The sequence below is a fragment of the Vipera ursinii genome (assembly GCF_947247035.1).
Source record: "Vipera ursinii genome assembly, chromosome: 1".
NCBI classification, from domain to species: Eukaryota; Metazoa; Chordata; class Lepidosauria; order Squamata; family Viperidae; genus Vipera; species Vipera ursinii.
Genome location: NC_139512.1, coordinates 263,389,585 through 263,407,419, shown reverse-complemented (window position 1 = coordinate 263,407,419; position 17,835 = coordinate 263,389,585). Strand labels below are relative to the sequence as shown.

General features: G+C 38.4%; 1 protein-coding gene across 1 annotated transcript in view; it reads right to left on the bottom strand.

Annotated features, from left to right (window-relative positions):
- Positions 1-17,835, bottom strand: part of LAMA2 (laminin subunit alpha 2) — a 460,887-nt gene that overhangs the window by 77,627 nt on the left and 365,425 nt on the right. The window contains exons 39-42 of the mRNA XM_083379924.1: positions 16,274-16,437; positions 15,553-15,691; positions 12,726-12,828; positions 2,543-2,659 (exon numbers count right to left, since the gene is read on the bottom strand). Of these exons, the coding sequence (XP_083236050.1) occupies positions 2,543-2,659; positions 12,726-12,828; positions 15,553-15,691; positions 16,274-16,437 (523 nt within the window). The remainder of the gene's footprint in view (positions 1-2,542; positions 2,660-12,725; positions 12,829-15,552; positions 15,692-16,273; positions 16,438-17,835) is intronic.

Genomic DNA, 17,835 nt, shown 5'->3' with positions numbered 1-17,835 from the left:
CCTGCTGGACCGTCAAGACGGGGTAAGCGTGCGGATTTAAGGCTCGGTTAACCATGGCCTTGCAATCTGCACATATTCTAACTTCCCCATTGGCCTTTAGTGGTGTCACAATAGGTGTTTCCCAGTCTCCCTCATCCACGGGCTCTAACACCCCCTGTTCCACCAGCTTGTTCAGTTCGCTCTCAATCTTATGCTTGAGAGCGAATGGAACTCTCTGGGGCTTTATTCGTATCTGTGGAACAGTCGGGTTTAGTTTAAATTTGATTTGGGCTGGATGCTATTCACTCCCCCCAACCAAATGCCCAGGGCATCAAACCAATCCAGCTCCACTAGACTAGTTCTCTGCCCATCGGTCACCAAGATGTCTAAGGGACCCTGGAACTCCTTAAACCCTACAAACATGGTGGCCTTTCCCCTGATTTTAATGGGGGTGTGCTAGAAATTGGACAACTGTAATTTGGTGGGCTTTAAAGGGACCCTCTGCCTACTCCGATCGCAAATTCCTTGAAATGTCTTGTAGGAAATTATTGAGACTGTGGAACCGGAGTCCAGCTCTATCGTGCAAGGACCTGTATTGTTATTTTTGGTTTGAGCAGCTGATGGATCTCTGTGTGAGACACGGTCTGCCTGCTCTTTCCCAGGTTGGAGGGTTTGAGCTGGGGTTTGTGCCAAGGAAGAACAGTACCTTTGAGTGCCGATGCCAAAGCTTGTACTTCATTCAGGCTGTCCTGGCTTCAATTCCAGCAGATGGCTGCGATGTGCCCCATCTTGCCGCAGGAGCGACACTTCGCGGATCGGAACCTGCAGGTCGCTCGCGGATGATTTCCCCCACAGCTGGCACATTTCTGGATGCATAAGAGACGTTTTCGATGGGCGTCGGTGAGCACAGTCCCATGGCCACATCATACACATCCTGAACGCTTAGGCACAAAAGCGCCGCTGCTTTCATTTTGTCTTCTGTGATCTTGTTAATCATCAGGAACCCTTCAATTTGTCTCAGATGCACTTTCCATCGCTCTGGTTCATCGAAGTTGAAATGGAATTCACTGGTCACTCCGAACTTAGCCATGTTGCGCTGGTCCTTGAATGCTGCATCGTTAGGAAGGTTCAGAAAATTTACCTTTCCTGCTTCTGAGTGTCTTCAGCGTTTGGAAGGTTCCCTTGGGAAAGATTTGCCTTTCCTCCTTCCTTGTGACTTCAGCTCTGTTTGAAACAGCATCCCACCTTCGTCGCCAGTGTTAAATAGTGGGCTCCGGACCGCATGGCCAAGATGGATGACTCAGGACAACAGGAGTCAGCATTCCAACTCTTTATTGATGTAGCACAGACTGGGTGAACAAAGGGGCAACTGCCCCACTTATATACCTAGCCAGGTATACTTGGAACCAATCCCAATATCTGGATTTCCCGCCAAAGACTACCCTGCCAATCTGGACAGGGCACCCTGCCACCTGGTGGTGTCAGTGGCTTATATCTGTGTAACATCCCCTATGTACATAACACTTTGCTCAACTTGACCTTTTTCTCTCTGAATATTTGCTCCTTTCTTAGCATTTTTATTATAACAGCAAGGAGAGGCACTTTGAGAAAATGAACTAAAACGATGGATTGGTTGGTAGAATGTTGCCTTTCATTGCTTTTAAAAAGAAAAAAGGACTTCTATGAATGAGAAGAAAGTGAATGCTCTTGCTAAACCAAAAGGAAAAAAAATATCAATTTTTTTATCTGTGGCAAGCAATATACTAACATATCTCAAAGAACCAAAAAAGTCAAGAGGACTTATGGGACACAGTAGAAAGCATAATATATATACATATTTTTCAAAAGTAGATCAAAATCAGAAATATATTGAGCCAAAGCTGTCAGCATACTGACACGTCTTATTAGAGCTGAGCTATTGGGCTGTGATGATAATTCCAGCAATGGTACTTCCACTGTGTTTGGATGTGCCAAAATGGTGCCACTGGTTTGGAAGCATTGGATAGAGTTCAGCAGTCATGAGGGAAGCAGACAGCAGTGACAGCAGCAGCAGCCCACTGACTGTGATCAAGTGACATCACTGAGAAAGACACTGGCAGACAGAATGAGAAGTGGGAGAATCTGGACAAATTTTCCAGGGTTCTTAGAAGGGGGGCTTTTAAACTTAATGGCACCACTGTGTATTGTTAAAGAGAATTTTTCCTCTATCTGCACTTAGTATCTATATTATGAAAATATTTTGATTCGGAACACAAAGACATGATATTGATGCACTTCTTACATGATTCTTGCTGTATTTGGTTAGAAACTGGAAAGGAAGGAAGGAAGGAAGGAAGGAAGGAAGGAAGGAAGGAAGGAAGGAAGGAGGGAGGGAGGGAGGGAGGGAGGGAAGGAAGGAGGGAGGGAGGGAAGGAAGGAAGGAGGGAGGGAAGGAAGGAAGGATGGATAATGCAAATACAAGTAGATTGAGGACTGAAGTGGGGAAAAAACATAATTCTTTAATTTAGGAAAAGCACTGCGCTCTAAATACTGAACAATGATAATTTAGCCCATCCCCACTTACCGTTTGGAATGGTTGATAGCTTTTCCAGGGTGCCATTCAAAGCTTTCAAGAGAGCTGAGTTTCTTTCCCCTGCAACTTGCAACTTATTCTGCATTCCTTTTAGATTATCCTCATTTTCTGTAAGGAGTACACAAATCAGAGATTTGGTTATATTAATATAATTCATTATAAGTTTAATATATCTTGAAAGGAATTCAGGGCTACGTAGGAATTATCTCAATTTAGTATCATCATAATTTTATTAGTGAGCTTAGGCTAAGAAATTATAATTGACCATGATGAGCTTTCTTCGGGTTTCTGGACTATTTACTGTATGGCTTGGAAGTATCAAGCACTCAAATCACTACAGATTGAATATTTATCATGATTTATTCATTTGAAATCAGCTGGTTAGCTATTACATTCAGCCTGATGGTGCTTGGAGCGCAGATCATTGGCACAGGCTGATAGTCAAAATTTTATTAATTTCTCTCCCCACTGCACCAAGATATGCATTATTTCCTTATTTTATTCTTTTTAAAATTGTAAGCATCCCAGAGTCACCTTATGATTAAGATGGGAAAATAAATAATAAATATGAAAATATCAATTGTGTATGCTTACATTAACATTGACTAATTAAAGCAGCCATGTCTTTTTTTCAGGCTCAGACAAAAACATGAAGAAAGGTGTAACTACTTGAAAAAGAATACGTGTATCTCTTACAAACTATTTTCAAAGTAAAATTAATAACAACTGTAGTTTTTGAAGGTTAGGTCAGGTTTTCCATAAAGTTGAAAATCTCAGTTTCCTGATGTCAATGCTTCATTGATGGAGGGTGTCTTCCCCTCCACCTTAAAAAAGGTGGTGGTGAGGCCCCTTCTCAAGAAGCCTGCTCTGGACCCGGCCTCCTTGAATAACTATTGTCCTGTCTCCAACCTTCGCTTTGTAGCAAAGGTTGTTGAGAGTGTTGTAGCGTGTCAGCTTCCGCAATTTCTGGATAAAGCGGACTATCTGGACCCATACCAGCCCGGTTTCAGACCCGGTTACAGCACGGAAATGGCATTGGTCGCACTGGTAGATGATCTCTGGCAGGCCCGGGACAGGGGTTGCTCTTCTGTCCTGGTCCTACTTGACCTCTCAGCGGCTTTTGATACCATTGACCATGGTATCCTGTTGCGACGGCTCGAGGGGTTGGGAGTGGAGGCGCTGTTCTATGGTGGTTCTCCTCCTACCTCTTGGGCCGTTCACAGTTCGTATTGGCAGGGGGGCAGAGATCTACCCCAAGGCCTTTTCTTGTGGGGTACCCCAGGGGTTGGTTCTCTCCCCCCTCCTTTTTAACATCTATATGAAGCCGCTGGGTGAGATCATCCGTGGCTTTGGGGTGAGGTATCACCAATATGTCGATGATACCCAGTTGTTTATCTCCACCCCAAGCCAACACAGTGATGCCCTTGACGTGATGTCCCAGTGCCTGAAGGGGGTGCGGGTCTGGATGTGAAGGAACAGGCTCAGGCTGAACCCCTCCAAGACCGAGTGGCTGTGGATACCGGCATCTCATATTGTCCAACATGTTCCACCTCTTTTGATGTGGGGGAGCTATTGCCCTCCTCAGAAAGGGACTGCAACCTGGGTGTCCTCCTGGATTCACGGCTTAATTTGGAGGATCATCTAACTGCTGTGACCGGGGGGGGCTTTGCACAGGTTCGCCTGGTGCGCCGGTTGTGCCCCTTTTTGGACCGAGATGCCCTATGCATGGTCACCCATTCCCTTGTCACTTCTTGCCTGGATTACTGCAATGCTCTCTACATGGGGCTGCTCTTGAAGTGCACCTGGAGGCTTCAACTGGTGCAAAATGCGGCCGTGCGGGTGCTTATGGGAGTATCTCGATACTCCCATGTTACATCACTCCTGCGCGACCTGCATTGGCTTCCGGTTGCCCTCCGGGTGCAATTCAAGGTGCTGGTAATTACCTTTAAAGCCCTACATGGCTTAGGCCTGGGGTACTTGTGAGACCACCTGCTACCAATGTCAACCTCCCAACGCCCGGTTCACTCCCACAGAGTTGGTCTCCTCAGGGTGCCGTCGGCCAGGCCATGCCAGCTGGCGACCCCCAGGGGGAGAACCTTCTCTGTGGCCGCGCCGACCCTCTGGAATGATTTGCCTCCGGAGCTGCGGATGGCCCCTGACCTTCAATCCTTCTGCCGCGACCTGAAGACATGGTTGTTCCAACAACCGGGCCTGGACTGATCATGGTTTTTTAAATTTGGTTTTTATCGGCTTAAATTGTCCTTTATTTCTTTATCTATTAATTCTTTTTTAATCTTTGTATTCTATGTTTTTTAATTTTTTATTGCTGTGAGCCGCCCTGAGTCCTTAGGGAGAAGGGCGGCATATAAATTTAATAAATAATAATAAATAATAATAATAATAATTAAGGACAATAGGAATTTATTAAATCTGATGCAGAAATTTTCCACATTCCTCAATGGGAAAACTAACTGGATAACCCATGAGGATCTTTAAAACATAATATCTATTGGCAAATGGCTGTCCAGTAACTTCAGAATTCTCAGAATCTGGTTTCTTTAGTATATACAGTAGCTCTCTGTGTGTATGTGTGTGCGCGTGTGTATGGATGTGGAAATGTGTGCATTTGCAAATATACATGAAAATGAGCATCAAAAAGACCAAAGCAACATCACAAATAAGTTTTACCCATTTACCCACAGGAGCCATGGTGTGGTTAGAATGCAATACTGCAGGCAAACTCTAGCCACAACTAGGAGTTTGAAACTGACTGGCTCAAGGTTGCCTCAGCTTTCTATCCTTCTGAAATCGATAAAATGAGGCCCCAGATTGTTTCGGACAATATGCTGACTCTGTAAACCACCCAGAGCATGTTATAAAGTACTATGGAGCAGTATATAAGTCCAAGTGCTATTGCTATTGTATTCTTATTATCTACCCATCTCATGATCTAACAAAATCTAACACCCTCCCTTCAGAGATTAGAATGGCTCCAACCCAGTAAGTCTTTCACAAGGCCCTAAAAAAACTGGCTATGTTCCCATGACTGAGGTAATAAGTGTGGCAAAGGCCCCATTTCTTGGCTGTATTGCTAACTGGCCAAATATCTCTGTTGCCATGTTTATTTATTTTGGATGTTTCTATTGCTTTAATTGTTTAAAAATGTATTTGATATTTTGACTGTAATGTATTTTTTTATATTGTAAGCCACCAAAAGTCATTAATTTGGTTGGGCAGCCATAGAAATTGAATGAATGAATGAATGACTTGATAGAAAAAAAACTGCCAGTGACAAAGTAGCATTGAAACAAATGAAATAAAATACTATGAAAACAAAACAAAACAAAAATCTCTAAAGTGATCACTATTAGAGACAAAACTAACCGTTCATATTTTTCACTCATGGGTGCACAAGCACAATTATGTTTTAAAAGAAAACTTATTTTTACATAAAAGAATAAACTAAATAGAAATTTAAGCAGAAATCATAGGGACAGTAATTGCATATTCAATATCATACTAATGGAATATTTATTTATTTTATTTTATTTATTTATTTTATTATATTTATATACCGCCCTTTCCCGGAGGACTCAGGGCGGTTTACAGGGTAATTAAAAACCAAAAATACAAAAGTTAAAAACCAAGTTTAAAAAAGATTAAATTTATCCCTGTATAAATAAAACCCCAATTAAAATAAATTAATCCTCAGCCTGGGCCAGAGAGCTCGAAGAGCCAGGTCTTCAGGCCCCGGCGGAATGAACGGATGTCGGGGGCAGTCCTCAGCTCCACTGGCAGTTGGTTCCAAAGGGCAGGCGCCCCCACTGAGAAGGCCCTATCCCTGGGTGTTACCCGCCGGCAATCTCTTACCGGTGGCACCCTGAGAAGACCCTCCCTGTGGGAGCGCACTGGACGAAGGGAACTTGATGCCGGCAGCAGGTGTTCCCTCAGATATCCCGGACCCAAGCCATGTAGGGCTTTATAGGTCATCACCAGCACCTTGAATTTCACCCGGAGGGCAACCGGAAGCCAATGCAGCTCGCGGAGTAGAGGTGTTACGTGGGAGTATCAGGAGACCCCCATCACAACTCGCGCGGCCGCATTCTGCACCAGTTGAAGCCTCCGAGTGGTCCTCAAGGGCAGCCCCATGTAGAGAACATTGCAGTAGTCCAAACGGGAGGTCACGAGCGCATGAGTGACTGTGCGTAGGGCATCTCGGTCCAGATAGGGTCGCAACTGGCGCACCAGGTGAAACTGGGCAAAAGCCCCCCTGGTCACGGCTCCTATATGGTCTTCAAAAGCCCTATCAACGGGGGGTATCACCTCACCCCCCATCGTTAGAGATGGAATAGTCTGGTTGACCCAAGATGCCGATATGCACAGCCACTCAGTCTTGATTCAATATATTTTGCAAATTATTTTGTGTGACAATGGTATACCTAAATATGTCATTTTCTTTAAAAATGATTGCATTAACATTGTCAAAATGTCTGCTCCAGTTTAGATTTGTGGGCATCATCAATACGTATGGCAGGAATGTAGTTTAACAAAGAAAATGTGGATTAGTTGCAGATCAGTGAGGAAAAAATTGTGGCAAGAAAAATCCTTTTTGTACAATTATTTTTTTTCCTTAGAAATAAAATAAATGAACTAACAGCAAAATCTGGGAATGGACCATTAGTCTTGCTGAAGGTGGCAAATATGAAAGAACCCAAACATAGGGAAGTTAATGAGCAATACCTAAATAAGAAATGTATTATTGTAATTTAATTGGATATAAAATGATTTTTAGTGCAATGATAGGCACAGTAGCTTTGTCAAATGGCATATTAGAAAGAATCTCATTTCTGCAATATTTGTTTCTTTGGAAAGAAACTAATTGCTCTTTAAAAGTGGCTCTGCATACCTCTTAATGAAAAAAAACAAATGTATTTCCATAGCTTGACCCAGAATGACCAAATGAATTTTCACATTAACTTTTCTAGTATATCAAATGATTGCATTGTGTTAACCAATAGCCTTCTACTCTTACTCTTACATCTTTCTGGTATTTCCATGGGAAATCTTATCCTCTTTTTTGTGGTCTTTCTCTAGGAATAGAAACAAAGAATCTATAAAATTGTTTTATATACAACCATTATATACAACCCTTTTTGCCTATAAATACCTGCTCTAAAGATGGAGATACAGAGACATTTCCAATGTACAGAGAATACTTAACTTACAACCGCTAGTGAGCCCAAAATTTATGTTGCTAAGTGAGACAATTGTTAAGTGAGTTTTGTACAATTTTATGACTTTGCTTGTCACAGTGATTAAGTCAATCATTGCAGTTGTTGAGATAATAACACGGTTAAGTGAATCTGGCTTCCCCATTGACTTTGTTTGTCAGAGGTCGCAAAAAATGTTCACATGGCACTGGGACACTGCAACTGTAATAAATACTGCCAAAAAATCCAGAATTTGATCACGTGATGATGGGGATGCTGCAATGGTTGTAAATTACTTTCTTCAATGCTATTGTAACTTTGAATCATCACTAAATGAATGGTTGTAAGTTAAAGATTACCTACATTCATTGTACAGTTTTTAACCAATTAACACTTTCTTGCATAAGCAAAATAACTTTTAACCTTGTTCTAAATATTTTTTGAAGATAAGATAAATCTTGTTCTAAAATACTTTAAAAAAATCTTTTAAGATTCTTCAGGCATTTTTTTAATTATACGGCACTTATGTTATGCTTCTAACATATTTTCCATTTAATAGATGGATAGATTCAGTAGTTTTAGTAATTTTGCAGCCAAATGTTTTATAAATTCACTATTTCTCTCGGGGGTGAATTTCCCAAGTTATATTAATTATTTCTGTATTTTAGAATCGCTCTGCTTTAAAACCTGTTTTTATACCCATTAAACCAGGCTATTTTATGAGCTTTAATAAGTTTAATCTCTGTGGATCTCTTAAATGCCAACATTCTCAGTCCATCTGTTTAATATTTTTTCCATTTAATATCTCAAATGCATTTTAATTGTTTCCTGAAAATTAGAAAGAAAAAGGCAAAATAAATTTCCTGAGATAGCCTCGTACAGAAGATAAAGCTCCAAAAACTATCATTTTTTAAAAAAAGTCTACACTTTAAAAAACAAACATTCTGAAATGCCACAGTTTGAAATTCCCAGCAATGAAACTAAGCTTAATCTTCTAAACTTTAAGCATTATCTTATAGAATAGCAAAACAAACAAACAAACAAATCAGTCTGTTTTGCTTATATTTATTCTAAAAGGTAATATGAATAATTCTTCTTTCTCTATTTAGTAAAGTTGGATGGATAAAGATCTTGCTGGTCCCAACTAGAAGATTCTTCTATTTGTGGAAAGACTATGAAGGAGAGGCAATTTTTTTTCTGCAATCAATTCCCTTTCCAGCATTCTAACAGTTGTCTCAAAACAACAGATATGAAGTCAGTAAAAAGCTATTTATTAGACAATGGGAATACTAAAAACAATATTGTAAAGTAAGTTATGAGCCAACTCATTTACAAGAGTGAATGAAGTTTGCTTAAAGGAAGATGGTTTACAGTACACCTGAAAGCAAGACTTGCTTGGAAATTAACAGTTTTTGTGAAACTTTCTAAGACTGTAATTTGTACATATCTTTGTCAAAGTGAAGAACTGCTTCAAATAATATCCATATGGAGAGAAAATCTGAGGGGAGAACGGACATGTGTGAAGGGTAGAGGAGTATCCCTTTACTGAAAAAAATACGCTTTTGAACTTTTACACAACAGGGACTATGTCATTGTGCTGTTCCTATTATTATCTGGCAACAAAAATCATAGTAGATTATACTACAAATCTCATTAAGAAAGATGAAACTTTCTTTCTCAGATTTTCAAAAGCGGTATCTATCTGCATGGAGGTAGAATTTCCACTCTTCCTTACTTGCTCCAGAAATGGTTGATCATTTTGAAATAGTATAAAATGCTGTGGGTCCTTTTTCTCTAAAGCAAATTATAAAGGTCATGAGAAAAGCCTTTGTAGATATTGCTTTCAAGCACATGGGAAAAAACTTTTCCAGTGCTTTTGCTCCTCCTACCTAGCCACAGGAATCCTTAAGGACTTTTTCTGTCACACAGATAAATAGGTACATAAATGTGCATATATGTTTGTGTTGGCTGCATGCATATGTACACATATGAATTTAACATTTCTCTTGCGCCATTTTCTAAGTCAAAACTCTCTAGATTCTATTTGTCCTTCAGGGCAGAAATAAAGATACAGACTTTCTGGAAGGAAATAAAGAGAGGCATGCTAGATAAATGAATGGTGATAGAATCACTAAAATTCATCCTGACAACACATTAGAAAGAGTTGAGAAGATGAATTCTTTTTCTCAGCATAGTCAAGAATTTCATGCTTGAGGCCAAGAATATATGTAGTGGGATACTGCTCAGATTCTACAGACTCATTTAAAAAAAAAGGCAGAAAGGGACCCAGCTTAATTAGTAGTTTGAAAAATCTTTATTTTTCTATACCACTGACATCATGCACCAAGAAAGGGGTCTGATCCTTTCCATTGCTTTGCTGGCTGCCATCTGGTTCCCCACCTCCTCTGCGTCCTAAATTCCAGTACCATAGTGCCATCTACTGAGAGCCAAATAATTTGAAACTTTTTTTTAAAAAAAATAATACATTATTGCACAATGCCCATTTCTTGTCCTCAGGCTGCTTGCTGGAAGTTAGCACTCTTGGTATAAAACAAAACACTTTCTAATCAACATCAAAATGCTGTCACTGCTGAAGTATTATGATCAGGTCAAAAGTATCACATTCTGAGTTTAATGGGATTTACTCCCACATTATATGCAGCATTGTAGGTTCATTTAAACCAGGGGTAGGTAACTATAGCAACTTTACGACCAGTGGACTTCAACTCCCAGAATTCCTAAGGCTGGCTCAGGAATTCTGGGAAATGAAGTCCATAGGTTGTAAAGTTGCCATAGTTGCTCACTCCTGATTTAAACAGAAAGTATAGCATGCTAAGAAGACAGAATTGAGGGAAGCACTGTTATTAATTTTTGCATAAACCTAGCCCCATACAATACACTGAAAATGAGTTTCCAAATTAGAGGAAATAATGAAAATCATGATTTTCTATCATACACAGCAGGCAGCCTCTCCAATTCCATCGTCTAATGAGCAGATAAAAGTTTCAGGGTTAATATGACAATTCTTAAGAAAATTCTCAAAAACAAAGCTCTTGTAAGAGTTACCAATCCAAATGAAATAATAACTTCTGTCTTGATGGCTAGCATTTGGGGGCTTTTATTTTGCAATTAATCTTCCTTACAGAGAAAAGTGTTATAACTAAATTTCTCAGTACAGAACTTCACAGACCATATATCTTAAAAATAGTATATTTGATTCCATTTTCTTGTTCTGTAATTGATTCCTAGCATATATTCTGACACAGAGCAAACCGGGGACAGAAGCTTTCCATCATATTGAGAAATACATACAAGGGTAAAATGTTAGCGGTAGAATTTACTTCCCTATCCAGTCACTCCTTCCTTCAAATTTCTACCATCACCAACTAGTAAATCTCTAGTTCAACTGCTACCATCGGACATTTTGCTCTGTAAGGACTCTTTCAGCACTTTTTGGTGTTAACATATGGCAGTCTCCTGATTAACTATCACATAATACCTTATATAATAGGTTACAATTCAAACAGATGTCATATCAAAACATTTCCATTGTTGCCACAAGTCAGGCCTGAGTCCTGGAGAATTACTTAAATAGAACTTAGGTTTTCAATATTTTAACGAGACAACTATCTGAAATTGAAAGAGATAAATTTCTCCTTCCAGAATAACGAAATATTATAAGGAAAAAAATATTTTATTCAAAATCTTTTAATTCTGAACTTCCTTTCTGAACTATGGGAAATTCTATGACAACCGTATTCTATCTATTTATTAATTAAATTTAGATAGCTTTTTATAGTATACTATATGCTTTTTCTAATCCAGAAATACCAAGTCTATTTAGAGTCTTTACAGTGTATGTTGTAGATAACTCTATTTTTTCTTCTGAGGCCCTCCTAAACATCCTACGTAAGCCAAAAGACCAACAGCCCCAAAAGGAAAAACAAACAAACAAACAGCCTCTAAATAGGACAAGCAGGCAGAAGACCAGCAAAACGCATCCATGGACACCAACCAGCAGTCAGAAGACATGATGAAAACTCTTTAATTTCACAACATATGGACAGACTTAACCAAAGTTTCAAGTGGGAAACTGTGACCGTCCTAAAAGGTAAAGGTAAAGGATCCCCCGCACATGTGTGCTAGTCGTTTCCGACTCTAGGGGCCGGTGCTCATCTCCGTTTCAAAGCCGAAGAACCAGTGCTTGTCCGAGGACGTCTCCGTGGTCATGTGGCCGGCATGACTAGATGCCAAAGGCGCACAGAACGCTGTTACCTTCCCACCGGAGTGGTCCCTATTTTTCTACTTGCATTTTTATGTGCTTTCGAACTGCTAGGTTGGCAGATGCTGGGACGAGTAACAGGCACTCACTCTGTTACGCAGCACTCGGGATTCGACCCGCCAAACTGCGGACCTTCTGATCGACAAGCTCAGCGTCCTAACCCACTGAGCCACCGCGACCCTGTGACCATCCCTAGACCAAGCCAAATCCAAAAATGCTAGAGAATTCCTGGAAGCCTGGCATTCTGACAAATTGGCCAACAATAGAAACATAGACATCAACAACAGCTACTTACTGTGCAAAAGGGAAAATCAACAAGCCAAAAAGAAAATAAAAAGACCCAAACACCTCCCCAACAGCAATCAATACCCAGATAAGCATGGATTAACACCAAGATTAACATTAGTCCAACAATCAAGAAGTAAACAATAGTCCAATTAAGGAACTGCCAAACAAGCTAGCAGTAAACAGCCCAACCAAAGCACCTCCAAGACCACTCCCACCAACACTGATAGAGCAAGCCACTAAAACGTAACCAGAGCATCCAATTCCTTACTACCAGTAGCATTGATATTACCTAGTTTGGGTAATGAAGTGTCTGCAAGAAAACAACCAAGCTCAGAGAACACCAAAGATGTCAACCTTGAGCTACAACTATTTTCCTTTATTGGTGAATACATACCTTTGACATCATTTGCCTGTTTATTGGCATCATTAAGAACCTTGAAGCTTTTTTGTAAGGCTTTCTTGGCAGCATCCTTTAATGAGCCTTCTGGACCAGATGCCTAGAGAAGAAAAGTACAGAAGCAACTATTTGCTGTACCTGAAAAGATTCCAGGAAAAAGAATCAAGAGAAATTGACTGCTTTATTTAAAAAAGCAGTGCAACATAGTTGAAGAATTATGATGATTGAAAACATCACAAATTTGCTTTGAAATGTTACCTTAGATTAGTGTAATATATCATACTTGCTTTGTTATTTTGGTTTAATTCTAAAAACAGAGTCTTCTCTGTTCTTTCATCCCTAGGAAACAGAAACATGTATAAGATCTCCTAAAATTGTGGGGGAGGGGAGCCATTCTACTACAATCATTTCAAACAGGAAAACCTTTTTATGGGTGAGTCAGAATTGAATAAATTGAGACCCCAAAGTCACTCACACTTTTCTAAATTATTTGATGTAGCCTCCAGAGCTTCTCTAATTATTACCATCAAACCGTAATGTTTAATATGACAGAATAGTGAATTATTAAATTCATGTGAAGTAAATCACATTAGCTTAAAATTAGCTAATTTAAATGTAGTTATATTTAAATTAAATAAAATTAAAACTACTTTTTGTCCTTGTCCCATCTCTTCTGGAAGTATGTATGAGAAACCCCTAGATTAGCCTTTATGAATGGGAAGACATGTCATTGGCAAATTAAAGAAAAAGAACTGTAATGTGAATAAACTGATACTATTATGGACATTTAGCTGACTGCTCACTGCTAAATTTGAGCTATGTCCTAAGTAAAAGTGATTCTACTCCTAGATGGTATTTAGTAAGTACCCAGCTTTTCTAAAAGGAGTAGTGCAAGATTCATGTTAAACTTCTTCAAGTAACCATCACTGCTCATTGGCTTATAATTTATCTATAGAATCATAAAGCACGAACTCAAATTTTCATTTTCAAAAGTCAGGGATGGTAAATGAAAATTGGATTGTAGTAGATTTTTTATCCATCTCATTGTCAGGTTTGAGCTTTAAGAAAGAGTTGAATAAAGGTCTACAGAATGATGCTCAATCTTGACAACATATTTAAACTTGATTGTGGCAGTGATGGTGGACAGGATAAGATATAGTTGTCTTATATACTATCTATCATCTATCTATCTATCTATCTATCTATCTATCTATCTATCTATCTATCTATCTATCTATCTATCTATACACACACACAGAGAGACATACATACACACACACAGAGAGTAAAATTATTTTACTTTTATAGTAAAAAGGTAAGATTTAAAGTTATTCCCATTGTTAAAACTAACAATGTCAACAATTTGTTCTTGAAGAGAGAATTACTGCCAAATTCAGCAACAGAGACTCTTGCTACATAAGACTGCATTTCTAGATCTAGAAGAGGCACTTTATCACTACCAAGGGGCTACATACAAAGCTGAATATTATTACTAATAAATAAGTGTGAATGGTTAAGTAGCTAATAAAAAGATCATTAGACAAAATGAAATTGTTAAGACACCCAATTTGCAATATAAAAAGTGAAAAGTCAGTGTAGTCAGAACTAAAAAAAAATGAATTGGCTTGAGTCTTGAGCAGGACTTCATGGCTGTGTTACATGTAGTGTAAAATTGTTTCCATGAGATTGAATAGATCAATAGAGGCTGATATTAATAGATAACTGATTTATCTTGATGGGTATGACATTTTACACAAAAGATTATTTAGTCTAAATTCTTTATTGAACTATCTGGTTGACATAAAAAAACAGATGATAGCAAGCATGTGATGAACGTTCTAGAGAACTGGGATTAAACACATGAATTATCTATGGAAAAATGGGAAATTTGGGTATGGAACTATGTGAAAATTCATTATGGCAATGGATTTACTGTAAAATATATTATATTGTGAATTTGCCAATAAAGGCAATATCAAGCAATAGGAGGAGGAAGGTACGTTGGCTATGTTTGCCTCCTTAAGTCATTTGTAAAAATAATAAAGAATAAATAACAAATAAATAAATATTAAATAAATGAAAAAAGTGAAAGAAGAGTCAGAAACAAAGGGCAAAGAAAGTAAATAAGAATGATTTACTGTGACACTAAAAATATGTTAGAGTATAAGCCTAGTTTAGTTAGTTATGGCAGTAAAGAAAACAATTGAAAGAGAAAAGCCTTATACACTGATTAATCTGTTTAAAAAGACTTTTTTCTTTAAAGACCACAACTAACCCAGGCTTCAAAATCATTTGCAGAAGTCCTTCTCTTGGTCCACCAGCAGAGACTTGATTAGTGTATCAATTACAGAAAGAATCTGTAAAACTAACCTGGCTACTGACACGAGATTTAATAAACTACATCATAATAGCAGTAGTTTGATTATACTTTATGATATTTATGGTTCTGTAGGTGTTTAGTAATAAACCTTATTTTAATGCTATTAACCATAAACAGGTTCTGGATGGTGATGGTTACGGCTGATAAAGCTATTTTATGGAATTCCTCCAAGAATATTTTACTATTTTGAGTAGTAAAATAGTAAAATCCTTTTTTTTGATAGTTTGTTGTGTGTAGAGTAACTAGGTTTAATTTGCCAAAATGCACTTTGGGCCACTGCTTAAAATTTCTTGATAGATGTTTATTAGCAGTTGTGTTAAACCTTGTAACACTAACCTATATCAATGAGCATGATAATAGTATCTGATAACTAATTGCTGAGAAATAGCAAGACACTGAAAGAAGATTATTTGAGAAAATCAAGAGATTTTCCCTTTCCCTTACCAGTTGTATGGCTTCATTGGCACGAGCTTTAGCATCTTTAGAAATTGCATCAGCTTCATCAATATGGTTCTTGATATTGCTGTAGGCCTTAAAAGCTATTGTTGCATTGAAGGAGAGGTTTTTAGCTTCATCAAGGATTCTATTAGGGAAAAAAAATATACATATTCAGCTTTTAAAAACCCAAGGGGGAATTTTAGATGCTAATTCTAGACCCATATGTATTAATGTCTTTTTGCACATAGGTATTCTCTACAGGACTCAGCCAGATTTTCTTTTGTGTAGACATGCACAGAATTTCAATTTATAGGTTGCTTCTAGCCAGGGGGAAAAACCCAACAAAAAACAAATGCAACCTGTTTGAGATTAGGCCATAGAACAAGAATACTGCAATGTCACCACATGAAACATTCATCTCATGCTAAAGAGCATTGATTCCACGCTCCAAAGTTCAAAGGACTTAATTTTGTTGGAAATTCTTTCTCTCTTATTTTTTCTATTTATCAATCAAAAATCAAGAATAATAACTGAAGTCAGTCTATTTCTTTGGGAAGATTGGGACATGGCCATCTTGCCTTGGGACAGCTTACACAAATATGATAATGGAGTTTGGGAATGTCTGTTTAATTGTCATAAAGAGTTGAAGAAGAAAATGTTTCCTCTATTTTCCCAGCTACGTAACTCTAGAGTCCATGAAAGTGAAATAACAATCTTGTTAACTTACCCATCCAAAACAGCAGATGAATCATTCAGTTGGGCAGCATGAGCTTCTGCCTGCAGTACCTTTTCTGGAAGCTTCTTTCTTATGATATCTTCAGAGAGATTGTCTATTTTACTCCTTAGCTCCTCAAAAAGTGAGTCTATTTCATTCTGAATATTATCTATGTTCTAAGAAGCAGAAAACAGAAGCATGTTTAAGTAACCGAGCGTTTAACCACTGAAATTATAGCCCCTTGTAACAAGATTATTATCCTATTATACTGAAATAAATCAATGAGCTTTATCATCCATTAAAAGTATCCTGTCACCTATAGTTCAGATTTCTGCATTTAGGATTCTACCTGCTTGGTCTCAAAGCTGAACTGAACTTTTACGGTCCTCTTGACTACACAAACTTAACTAATCACATCTTATCAGAATATAAAGTGGGATTTGTTAATTAATACAAAACTGTGATTTCATCAGCACTCTCACCTTAGCCACATTCAAAATGATATTTCTTGGATTTTATTTGCTTAAAGGCATAATGAAAAGTAATTTAGCCAATTAGTTATGAGAGGAATCCATTAGCGGAAAAGCACATTTCATTACGCCATCAACTTGTGCCTTCAGCTAGAGCACGCTGTGAAATACATTATAATTGATAAAACTGTTCTTCATGAATTTTCCAGAACCAATTCTCTATGCATAGTATTTGTTTCTGATTAAAATCAGAAAGATGGGCTAATCTAACATGGAGCAGTGAGAACACAGGCTGCCCTCTTTTAAGGCAGGAGGCATTTGCAAATTGAAGGTTTTCATCAAAATATGATGAGACGAACACAACATTGTGGGAACAGGACAAAGCAAAGAGGTTGCCTGGACATATTTGTCCCATACTTAAAAGCAGGTTACAAAAGGTCCATAATGAGGTATAGCATATACAATGAATATGTTTAGAATATCTTCTCTCTCCAGGAAATAAAATGAATTAACTTTTAGGGTAGATACAAAGGCTACTGTCTGGTTCAATCTAAGAACAACATAGAACAAACTAGCCAAAGTTCACTTCTTTACTTACTCATACCATATAGACAGAATCTTGCCAGATTTAACCTATATACCCTGGAAGATTCTAGGGAGTGATTATTCTTAATCTCTTCTTCCTTCTCCAGGACAACACTGGGCTTCGTCTCTTCTCTCATCACCCTCCTTGATTGTGCTCCCTTCTCCCTGGGAAACTGCCATTTCACTTCAGTCCATTACTCTATCTCCCTGTCCATAGGTGCAATCCAGCAAAGCTTTATGAGGTGCCCAAGCATTTCCTCCACTCCACCTGAAGTTGCATTTAGAATGCTTTTGGCACTTTGAAAATCGAACTTGACCTAGTAACATTATTTCCATGTGATAAAGAGTAGTTGCCTTCATGGCCCCGTACTTAAATGCAAGTCAGAAAAACTCATAGTGAGGAATAGTATATACAATGAATATGATTAGAACATCTCTCTCCAGGAAAAAAAAATGAATGGACTTTTAGGGTGGATAGGTCCAGTCTGCATTCTTGTCTCACTCCCATCTCAAGTACTC